At 44.3% G+C, this 11,843-nt stretch overlaps 1 protein-coding gene across 2 annotated transcripts in view; it reads left to right on the top strand.

Moving 5' to 3' along the window:
* The window catches only part of FAM3D (family with sequence similarity 3 member D), a 52,595-nt gene that overhangs the window by 14,499 nt on the left and 26,253 nt on the right, over positions 1-11,843 (top strand). For both annotated transcript variants that reach the window (XM_027863714.1, XM_027863715.1), the window contains exons 2-4: positions 1,433-1,492; positions 5,631-5,738; positions 7,858-7,884. In XM_027863714.1, the coding sequence (XP_027719515.1) occupies positions 1,480-1,492; positions 5,631-5,738; positions 7,858-7,884 (148 nt within the window). In that variant the 5' untranslated portion in view covers positions 1,433-1,479. The remainder of the gene's footprint in view (positions 1-1,432; positions 1,493-5,630; positions 5,739-7,857; positions 7,885-11,843) is intronic.

Raw genomic sequence — 11,843 nt, 5'->3', positions numbered from 1 at the left:
TGGTTTTTATTATTTATTTGGGCCTCAGAAAAATAAATCTTCAGGTAGGCTATGAAGATATTACTTTCCTATTCCTGATAAGGAAACTTTGTGGGTGGAAATGCTTGTATTATTTGGTGTTTTGGTATTTGCTAAGTTCATACCATACAAAGTATTGAGTATATCAGGGGTTCTTCACCAGGGTCTATGAATACTCCCCCTCCTCCCCAAGGGAGTGCAAGGATAGATTTCAGGGGATCTTAAATAAGCTGGAAAGGGGAAAAAATTACATCTTCATTTTCACTCACCTCTAACTGAAATTTAGCATTTCCTTCAATTAAGAATTAAAAACAAAAACCTTATTCTGCAAAGAGGTCCCTGGGTTCATCAGATTGCCCAAAGAGTCCATGATGTGAAAAAGGTTAAGAGCTCCTGGAGCATAGGCACCTAGGTGGTTCAGTGGATAGGATGCTGACCCAGGAGGATCTGAGTTCAAATCTGGCCTCAGACACTTACTAGCTGTGTGACCCTGGGAAAGTCACTTAACCCTGTTTGCCTTAGTTTCCTCATCTGTAAAATGAGCTGGAGAAGGAAATGGCCAACCACTCCAGTATCTCTGCCAAGAAAACCCCAAATGGGGTCATGAAGGGTCAGACAGAACTAAGCAAGAAAACAATAGTAATAAATAAACCCATAATATTCTTTTTAAAAAAAGAACCCTTGGAGCACATCCTCTTCCTTGCCCTCCCTCACCTTTCATATTATCCTTTTTCTCTCTCCCTCCTTCTTTTAAAATCTTTTAAAGAAAATGACTCATTAGAAGACATTGAGTTTTTTTAACTCAGAGGTACAAATTCAGTGAGTGTTCCACCTTTTTCTTTCTCTCTCCCAAGAAATCTGATGGATCCCATGTGTGTCCTGTTTTCACTCACTTCCACACCTATTCAGAAATGTACCTGTCTGTTGTCTATCTGTTCCTCATGTAAAAGTCTTGCCTGTTCAACTAGGTCATAGCCAGGGGCTAGGCTACATTTTCCCTTTGAGCCTCAGGGCTGAATTGCAAGGTGCCTGGGTGTCTTGCAAACAATTGTTAAATCAAGATAGACATTGGAGAGGAAGATGGTGGAGGAAGTGGAGGAAAGAAGGGAGAGTCTCTAGAGGGGAAAAAAATATATTACTGAGTCATATTTGATGGAGTAAGTGAAATCCTCCCTCAGAACCTCAGACAGTAGCTATGTATGCCCAGTGATTTACCTCCCTTTGCCTTAGTTTCCTCACCTGTAAAATGAGGGGTTTGGACTTGCCCTCTAAGGTCCTTTCTTGTTCTAAATCTATGAGCCTAGGATCCTATGACTAGAAATGGATTCTTTTCATTTAGACGGTTCTGGTTTTGGTTTTTGTTGTTGTTTTCAGAGACTTATTTCACATTTTCATTCTGCTTTTGTTTCCATAGGCCAGCACTGATCTCACTCAGACCAAAGTATCTTCTCCCTGGACAGGATGAGGCCATCAGGTAAGTTCAGAATCTTACTAATTAAATAAGCTGAAGTCGTACAGTTGCTACTGGTAAATGTTTAACAACTGGCTCTTTGGTGTGTGTGGGGGGGATGTACATATGATGCACTTTTAAGTTTAATCTGTATTATTAACCCCCTTTCCATCATTTTCTTCACTCTATACAATCAATAGAACAGTAACCCAAGCCCTGACCTGCAGCATTTGCCCTTTGTTTAAGGTGTAAATATTGAAAATTTAACCATCAGTTCTTAAGAGCCATCACAAGCTGGGTCCAGCACTGCCTTGTGGCTGATTTTTGTTATTATTATTGTTCAAACCAAAGGAGTCTGGGGCCATTCCTTAGCCACAGCTGCCTCCCCTAATCTGACAAAATAAGCCCCAGCTCCTTTTAACTGCCCGTAGGGAGACCCAAGCAAACAAGATCCAAAACTCAAGGTCCCAGAAAAATGCAGAGGCATGAGTTTTCTTGGGATACAAAACTGAATGGCAAGGTTCTGTAGGAGCTCCCATGATGCATCTGAATGGACAGAACTAGGAGGCCACCCAACCTTGTGGGTGGAGAGATCTCTGGTTCACCAGGAGCTGAAGGCAGTTGTCTGAAGGAGTCCCCAACTCTCACAAATCATAACTTGCCTGGTGAAATGACAGTGAGCAACTAGGTCAGATCACCAGCCTCAACCCTCAGGTGTGAGTGTCCTTTGTAGGCTGCTAGTTGAGGAAAAGGTGGGAACCTGATTAGGGCTCATTTTAGCCAAAATTGCCAATACTAACACTTGACTTTTGAAAAAAACACCCTAAGGGAAGGAAGGAAGGGGAAAAAAGAAAGCATTTATTAAGCACCTACTATGTGCTGGACAATTTGCTAAGTTCTTTACAAATATCTCATTTCATCCTCACAACAACCCTGGGAGGTGGGTGCTATTATTGTCTCCATTTTATGGAAGAGTCAGTTGAGGCAAACTAAGGTTATGTGACTTGTCCAGCATCTTTTAAACTCAGATCTTTCTGACCCCAGGCCCCCATGATCTTTTCACTGTGCCATCTAGAAGGCAGGGAACATAAAACAAGAAGGTGGTATCAAGAATGCAGTCTCTGATGAACTGGTGACTCATATGAGGCTCTTGATACACAAGACCTTGGGGAGCTTATCAGTCCAGACCCTCTCTCTTCTCTCCCTCCCTCACAACATTAACAGCACAGGGGAAACACCCCCACAGACACAATGGGAATAATTCTCCAGGGCAGCCACCCCTGTAGACCCACTCCAGGGTCCCAGCTCTCTCCAGCTCTCCCCTTCCTAGAAACTATGCAAGTCCTGCACAAGTTTTACAATTAGAGGATGCTTCCAGACTTCTGCTGGAGAGGCCCACCTTCCCCCAGGTTTTATGAACTCATTCTAAGCAGCCAAACACAGGAGACAATTGGGGGCACACTTCAGAGCTATTGAGGCTTTGTTCATGGCTTTTCTCTACCTTTCTGGTCTCCTTTCACATTACCCTTCCCCAACTTGTATTCTGCACACAGGATGCTCCATCTTCCATCTGTATGTCTTTGCCATGCCTGAAATGCCCTTCCTTCTCATCTCTGCCTCTCAGAATCCCTGGACTCCTTCGAGACTCAGTTTAAGTACCCCCTCCTACATAAGGTCTTACCATGGTCCTGCCAACTGTTGTTATGCCCTCTCCCAAATGATTACCCTACCTGGGATGAGTACCCTACCTAGTACTCATTTTGAATGGCTTTGCATATACTTGTATGCCCCCCCAGAAGAAGATAAGCTCTCTGAAGGCAAGACTTTTCTTTCCTTCCTTCCTTTATTTCTTTCTTCCTTTCTTTCTTTTTCTTTCTTTCCTTCCTTCCTTTCTTCCTTTCTTTCTTTCTTTTTCTTTCTTTCTTTCTTTCTTTTTCTATTTCTCTTTCTTTCCTTCTTTCCTTCTTTCTTTCTTTCTTTCTTTCTTTTTCTTTCTTTCTCTTTGTGTCCCTAGTGTTTAGAACAGTACCTTGCACATAGTCAGTGCTTAATACATATTTGTGATTTGTTATTTGTTTGATTGGTTGCAACTTCTGCCTGCCTGCCCCTTGTTCCTAGCTGGGCTACCACAGGATGAGCACTGTCTTCCTTTCCCTCCTCTATGGGTTGGTTCAGTTTCTGACAGCTCTCTATCAGGGTGGGAAGGGCCTCTGGCTTCCCCCTGAATACCCTGGGTTCATTTCCCACCTGTTCTCCCTGCCCCAGCCCTCCTACCCCCAATGCCCTTATGGATGGGTCCAGGGAGAGTGACAGTTATTCAGGGCCCTTCCTCTATGACCATTGACTTCCTGGAGTATCATATTCTGTAGGAGCCCTCCCCAGCCACTCTCCAACAAGACCCATTGGGCCAAATCCAGCAGACATTCACTCCAAACTGCTCCAGGCAGAGCCAGCCTCTGTCTCCTTGCAAAGGCAGCCTGGTTGTTCTTGGCAGATCGACTACTCCTGACATCAGTTTAACTCAAACTGTTTTTTGCCTTTCCATCCTGTCACAAGGTAACCTGCCTTTGCAGGCTTTTTATACATTATCAATCAAGGAATCAATCAATAAAAATTTTTGAAGCACCTGCTATATGCCAGGCACTGTTACTCTCCTTCAGGTGTTCTCCATTCCAGCCAAACTCACCCACCTGTTGTTTCCCTCCCCATACATGCGGTTCCATCTCCCACCTCTCCGCCTTTTCAAAGGTTCTCTATCAATTATTCAGTCACTTAGCAATTTATTAAGAGCCTACTATGTGCCAGGCACTAGGGATACAGGTACTTTGTATATCACTTTGCATATATTTTGTACTTATACATATTGCCCCCTCCAACAGAATATAATCTCCTTGAGGGCAGGAGCTATTTCTTTTTGTCTTGGTATCACTCCACCCTAGCATAGTGCCTGGCATATACTGGAGTAGTAATTTAATCAATGCTTGAGGCATGAGTGAAAAAGTCACCACCAGGACTCCTGGACACACTCATCCCATTTCCTAATCTAAAGCAATTGCTTCAGGACAGGCAAGTTAAAAGAGCCAAGACAGCAATGATTGTTGCCCAGTCAGTCCCCAGTGTGCTTAGAGCTCACTATACATGCTTATAGGACAGTCTAAGTCTATCTGCCTACTTATAGGTGCTCTGAATGGGAGGGCTGGGTTCAACGACCCACAGAGACCTGAATCATGTCAACATTAATGTTCTTGCAATGGGGGAAGCCAAAAGAAAAAGTTGTCTTCCACACTTAAGAGGGAAGTTGAGTCACAGATTCTCCAGAAACTTCTCCCTAAAATTCCCATGTGTCTGACTCATTAAGATTAAGGCATTAAATAATGATCAGCCACAATTCCAGAGAACTGGTGATGAAGAATATTATCCATCTCCTGACAGAGAGGTGATGGACTAAATCTTCAGAATGAGACATACATTTTTTTTAATGTGGCCAATATAAGAATTTGCTTGACTATGCATATTTGGTACAAAGGTTTTGTTTTTGTCACCCTACCCCACCCCCAATTTGGAGGAGAGAGAGAAAATAAATGCTTGCTAATTGAAAAAAAATATTTTTCATTGTCATTAAAGTGCTAATAAATGTGGGCATTGAGTAAGCCATTAGCATCTTAACATCAATTAGTTTCTCCATTCATCCAGTGAGCTATCAAGACCCTTAGAGAATGAGATTCAGAATAAGTAGGTTTTGATCGTACCATTGGCTTAGAAGGGAAAATACTGAATCATGGGATAAGGTTGGAGATGACAGAGGAAGGCCCAGGAGGGTCCCTACTTTGGGGAGCCATGGGCAACCTATGGCAGTTCAAGAGCGATGGGTCTCAAGAGTAGCAGGACTTTGAAAGTCAAAAGAGAGAATGCCAAAGGAGAAAAAGAGGGTCCCTCTCCCCAGAAGTCCTCTTCACAGTGTTGCTGATCACAGGTCATGGGGTCACAGCTCCAGAGCAAGAGGAGACTTCAGAGGTCATTAAGTCCAAGTTCATCATTGTACAGATGAGGAAATCGAGGCCCAGGGAAGAGGGGTGACTTGCCCAAGGTCACACAAGTATTCTGGGATAGCTACTCTTCTCACTCTGATCCAATGTCACCTGTTCTCTGTCCCCTTTCTCAGCCTTACTCCGCATCATGACCGTCATTTTTACCCTGATGGCCACGTGGTTCTTTACCCACACCTATTTCAACAGAACTGGCAAGACCATCAGTATTCAAGGCTTCCTGGGTAAGTTACTTCTTCACCATCTTATTAGCAGGGATACCTCTGGGCTGGGGCTGAAAATCTAAGAGTTATCAGTTGGTAGAGTGGCTGTTGCTGCCCCAGTCAAGGCTCTACTCCATCACTGGCATGTCTGACCCAGGCCCCTGCATAGATTTCTTGGGCTGCCGCTGTCCGTCAGCACCAAGGCTGCAGTCCCCATCTCCCTTCTTAATGAGTCCAACTCTTTTCTTCCTCCCAAAGGCAGAATTCTGCACACACTGTAATGAACCCAGGAGGAAAGTTAGCTAAGAGGAAATGGAGAAAGGTTTGGAGAAATGCTGTGGATTTAGGGGATGTTTATCTTTTAGTAAGTGAAAGGAAAGAGGGAAAGGGAGAGAAAATATGAGAGAAGGAAAAAATGAGGGAGAAAGAAAATGGAAGAAAGGAGGAAACCAGTCTAAGACAGAGCGGTAAGAAAGGCTTTGGGACTTTGCCTCAGAGTGTCTGCCTGTGCAGATACCTTTCCCAGCATTCCTCCCAAGGTCTTATCTCCAGGAAACTCCTCTTAGGGAGATGACCATCTTCCAATCCTCTGATGAGTCCCTTATGGGCCCACATGAATCTCTCTACGTGACCAACCAATCTCTTTCCCTTTGCAACTAGCATTCTCACCGTATTCTGCCATGACTGCTTCCCTCACGCTGTATCTGATACACTGCCAGTGACCCAGCAAACCCAAAATATCACTCCCATCTGCCCCAGATGAATTTCAACTCCATTCCAGAACCCTGAAACCCATCCCCTAGTAAATATATAACTCTCCTTTAACAAGTGCTAGATGATTTAAGCCATTTCATTGCTTAGCTGGTGAGGGAAAAAAAAAATGGACCTCCTTCCCAAACACTACCCCATAGCTGAGTTATTTGGAAGTTATTTAACTCATCTTTTCCTTGCCACGTGTGTCCAATAACATATTGTTTAGATGATAAGCAAAGGTTGTTATTCATTTGAATAGGTGTTTCCTATAGGCCCCACTTCTCTACTGAATGTTGCACATTGGTATTGAGGGTGAAGTAGAGTTCTTGGCCAATGATGAGGTCCATAAAGAGGAAAATGACTCCAGGGAGGCCCTTCTGGTCCTGGGAATGATAGGATGAGTCCACAAAAGGAAGGAAACATGGAATGATACTTCAAGACCCTTCTGAAGCCCCTTGATTTTTCAGGCTGTAGATCAAGCTTACATGCCTCCTTGAGGAGAGAGCCCCCTGTTCTCCTCACCCCCAATCACTACACCACTGAGAAATTTAAATCTCTGTCTATTGGACTTTGGGTACATTGGCTCAGATCATCAGTTCTCTGATTTTTTAAAATACATTTTTATTGATATCTCTCCTTTTTCCCATCTTCTAAACTACTCCCCCCTCTGAATTGGTTCTTTAAAAATCCATTCCAAACCTCAGCCAATTAGGAGTGGCCACCATTAGCTGTTCAGCCATAGTCCACCACCCACATGGCACCCAAACTCATTCAGTCACCACCTCCTCCCTCAAGCAAATGTGAAACATATCTCATGGTCAATGATGGAACCATCATCAATTTGAAATTAGTCCCATCACTATGATATTAATTCAATCCAACATCAATATTTTACCTCTGAATTTATCTGGAACCCCATTTTGTCACAGAGTTTCAGGTGAAGGGGAGAGAATGAAGGGGTTTCTGTTTAAGGTAGGACTCCCAGAAACCGTATCTGACTTTCTGACCTCAGGGAAATTAGGATATTTATTGTGTGTGGAAATGAGGTGGGGAGGTGTATCACAATTAGAGAACATGTCAGGACTGACCACCACAAAGAGATACCAAGTGTACAGTGCTAACATGAAGCCCTGTTTGGGGTTCAGGAGACGAGCTCAAGGTTGACTGGGGTGGTTGGGGTTGGCCTGATGGAAGATTCAGCAACATTTGACCTTTTTTTAAAATCACCTTTTGTGAAATCCCCTAATGAGGAGAACTATGTTTAGACTGCCTGGGGGTACAAAATAGTATTGTTTCCCTCTAAACTTCTTCTGTTCTTCCCCTTAGCTCCAGGGCTCTCTTTCCATGAGGTGAATTCTAATCATGTCTTCTTTCTCCCTCCACATAGGTTTTTCCTCAAGGACAATCAATGAGAGTAAGTAGAACCTTATTTTTCCGTATCAATCAACTAACCAACTAATAAGCACTTATTAATCACCTGCTGCATGCACATGTAGCATAAGTATAGAATGAAACTGTATAAATAAATATAAAATGAAACTGTTGCTGCTCTCAAGAAGCTTATGTCCTGCAGCGGGAGACAACATACATTTAAATATAGATAGAGGGATGTGTGTGTGTGTACATATACACACATTTAGCTAGGTGGTACATTTAGCTAAGTGCCACGCCTAGAGTCAGGAAGACCCAAGTTCAAAATACAGTCGCAGACACTTACTAGCTGTGTGACCCTGGGCAAGTCACTTTGCTCTGTCTGCCTCAGTTTCCTCAACTGTAAAATGGGGATAAGAATAGCACCTACCTCCCGGAGTTGTTGCAAGGATCAAAAGAGATAATGATTGTAAAGTGCTTAGCACGGTGCCTGGTTCATAGTAGGTGTTATGGAAATGTTAGCTAGTAGTACTAGTGGTAGTAGTAGTTCCAGTAGAAGTGGTGGTAATAGTAGTAGTAGTACCAGTAGGAGTGCTGGTAATAGTAGTAGTAGTAGTAGTAGTATCAGTAGTAGTGGTAGTAGGAATAGGAGTAGTGGTGGTAATAGTAGTAGTAGTACCAGTAGTAGTGGTGGTAGTAACAGTAAGAGTAGTAGTGGTAGTAGTAGTGGTAGCAGCAGCAATAGTAGTACCACACGTAAGACACATACAAAAGAGATAAAAGGTATCTTTGCAGGAGAAGGCACTAACTTCCATAGGAAACAAAAAGGCCTTCCGTAAAAGGTGGCATTTGAGCTGAGCGTTGAAGGAAACCAGACATTCCAAGAGATGGATCTGAGGAGACAGAGTATCCAGGCAGAGGAAAAAGGAAGTTCAAAGGTTCAATATATACAAAAGAAGTATGTGCTCTGTATGTATGTGTGCATACATATGTAAAGACACACAAAATCAATATGAGGTAATTTTGGGAAGTAGTTACTAGCAACTGGGGGATTAGGACACCTCATACAGAAAGCATTCGAGCTGAGCTTCAGAGAAAATAGAGATTCTAAGAGGTAGAAATGAGAAGGGAAGGCATTCCAGGCATGGGGCACAGCCTATGCAAAGGCACAGGAATGGAGATGGGGTTTCATGTGTGAAGAACAGTAAGAAGGCCACTTTGACTGGATAGCAGAGTGCATCAAGGGGAATAATGTGTTAATAAGGCAAGAAAAGTGAGTTGGAGCCAGGTGGTGAAGAGCTTTGAATGTTAAACAGAGGATTTTGAATTTGATCCTTGGGTTAACAGGGGACCACCGAAGAGTTCCAAGATTGTAATCTCAGGCTCCTCTGGCTAGTATAAATTGTTTGTGCTGCAAGGACTTTCTGTTCATTTTGGGGGGTGTGGGTAGGGATGCAGGGAATGGAAGAAGGAAAAATCTCCCCACCCCTGTATTGGTCCACCTAGTCTGAAAAGCTAGAGAAAACAGGTGAATAGAAAAAGAAGAAAGAGGTATGAAGGGCTTTAAAGGCCAGGCTGAGGATTTTGTTTTTTATCCTAGAGACAACAGGGAGTTACTGAAGATGTTTGAGTATAGGAGTGACATGATCAGATCCGTTTTAGGAGACACAGTTTGGGGCCAAACAGAAAATAGATCAGACAAAGGCTAGATTTGAGGCAGGGAGATCAATTAGGAGGCTGCTGTGAGAGTCCTCCCAGAGGTAGGGAAGAGACTGAATTAGCAGAGAAAAGGAGACATAACTAGGCAAAGAACCTTAGGCAGGACCCTCTCAAGCTGCTGCTCTTAGAACATAAACTCCTTGTGGGAAGGAATGCTGTGGCTTTTATTTTTGTATCTCTGGAGCTTAGCATGATGCCGTGGGCAGAGTACATGTTTAATACTGTATTTTTAAAAATTTTATTGTTATCTCTCATTTTCACAGCACCTTCATTTCTAAATATCTTCCTTCCTTCCTTCTTTCCTCTCTTCCTTCCTTCCTCACTCCCTCCCTCCCTCCCTTCTCTCACCTCCTTCTTTCATCCCTCCCTCTCTCTTTTCCTCCCTCCCTCCTTTCCTCCCTCCCTCTCTTCCTTTCTTCTTTCCTTCTTTTCTTCCTCCTTTCCTTTCTTCCTTCATCCTTCTATCTCTCTTTTCCTCCCTCCCTTCCTTCTTTCCTTCCTCCCTCCCTTTCTCTTTTCCTTCCTCCCTCCATCCCTCCCTTTCTTCCTTTCTCCCTTCCTCTCTCCATTCCTTCCTTCCTTCTTTCTTTCCTTCCTCCCTCCCTCCCTTCCTTTCTTTCTTCCTGAACTGTTGGCCCTGCTTGCAACACGGTGCCTGGAAAAACTTTTAAACTTGAAGCCTCAGACCCTTTTTCAAATCATGGCTCTTCCACTAACAATCTGTATAACATTAAACCAGTCCCTTTAGCTCTCTGGGCCTCAGTTTCCTCATGCATCAAATGAGGAGCTTGGACTGAATGACCTCTACAATCCCTCCTGCTACGGGTCTATGCTAAAATGACCCAAAAGAAGGGCTAATGGTAAAAACCTAGGGTCTGTGGCAGACAGACAAGTAGGGGAGCTACGTGCGGGTTGCCACACCCTCCCCCACAGCCCACGTTTAGGGGGTGGCCCTAACTGAATCAGCCCTGAGTCAAACTCAGACCCTTTGACTATCAGCTCTGTAGTTCTTTTTGTGGGGGACCCTTTCAGGAAACTGGACTAAGGGTCCCGGGGGGCATAATAGACACTGGCCAGGGCTGCAGAGACCTCCTCATCCCCACCAACCACAGCTCAGTGATAAAAGCCCATCACAACGAATGGGTCTGGGTGAGGTGCAGGAACACTGATGGCTGCTCAGGTCCTCTTGCTACTGGTGCTCCCTGCCTAGGGGTCCCCAAACAGGGGATGCTCACAGGAGCCTTTCCCTCCTGGGGCTCAAGCAAGGATGCTGGCTTGATGTGCAGGCCTGAGAGAAATGCAGCCTTCAAATCTCACTAAACAGGATTCTAAACATCTCTCCCTCGTGGGAAGAGCCCAGCTGCAAGGAACACCATCTCCAATTCTTTTCATCTGCGTAGCCAGAGCCAGCACCAGCAGCTTCTGAACACAAAGGTCAGAAAATCAATTCTGGCAAAAACTGTTTAAGCCGGCACGTTGACACAGGATTTATAAGGCCCAGCTTGCAGCTGATTAGACTCTGGGCAAACTTCACATTCTCCCTGCAGCCCCAGAATAATCCGTTTTCCGGTATCAATGTTGCCGTTCTTCCCATAATCGGATGAAAGCCTACACGTTGGGGAGCATGTGTGAAGGTACCCTGGGTCACGGGCAACAGAAGCCGTCAGAAAAGCAGATTCGTGCTGGGTGGAGAAGACGGGTCTCTGCAGCTTGACCCCAACCCAATATTAATCCTGAAATGCGTTCTTTTTGCTATTTCAATTTCTGCCCCTCTTGGAGACAGGAAGAAAGGGAGGGGAGCCATTTGGCCAAAAATGGCAGGCAGGGACTGAATCAGATTTCTATTCCAGAAAGTGTCTATAGCAGGAGGCTTGGGCAGAAGCAGCAAAGACCAGTCCAGGTGCATCCTAGATTGAGAGCTGGAATGGACCCGAGGAGTCACCGAGTGTAGCATCCTCATTTTACAGATGAGGAAACTGAAGCTAGAAGGAGCTAGAAATGACTTGCCTAAGGCCATACAACTAATAAACTTCTTCCTGAGGCTGGATTTGAATTCAGATCTCCCTGACTCCAAGACCGTGCTCCATCAAATGTTGGGGACCAGACATTAGAAATGAGAGGGATCTCAGGCCTTTCCAATACAGCCCATTCCTACCTTCGGATAGCTCTCAATTCTTAAGCACTTCTTCCTGATATCAAATGTAATATCCAGCCTCCCTCCCTTCCTTCCTTTTTTCCTTCCTTCTTTCCTTCCTTCCCTGCTTCATTCCTTCCTTCCTTTTT

The sequence above is a fragment of the Vombatus ursinus genome, unplaced genomic scaffold (assembly GCF_900497805.2).
Source record: "Vombatus ursinus unplaced genomic scaffold, bare-nosed wombat genome assembly UNPS02014773.1, whole genome shotgun sequence".
In the NCBI taxonomy this organism is placed as follows: Eukaryota; Metazoa; Chordata; class Mammalia; order Diprotodontia; family Vombatidae; genus Vombatus; species Vombatus ursinus.
The sequence above is the reverse complement of the archived record's forward strand: the minus strand, read 5'-3'. Positions and strand labels throughout refer to the sequence as shown.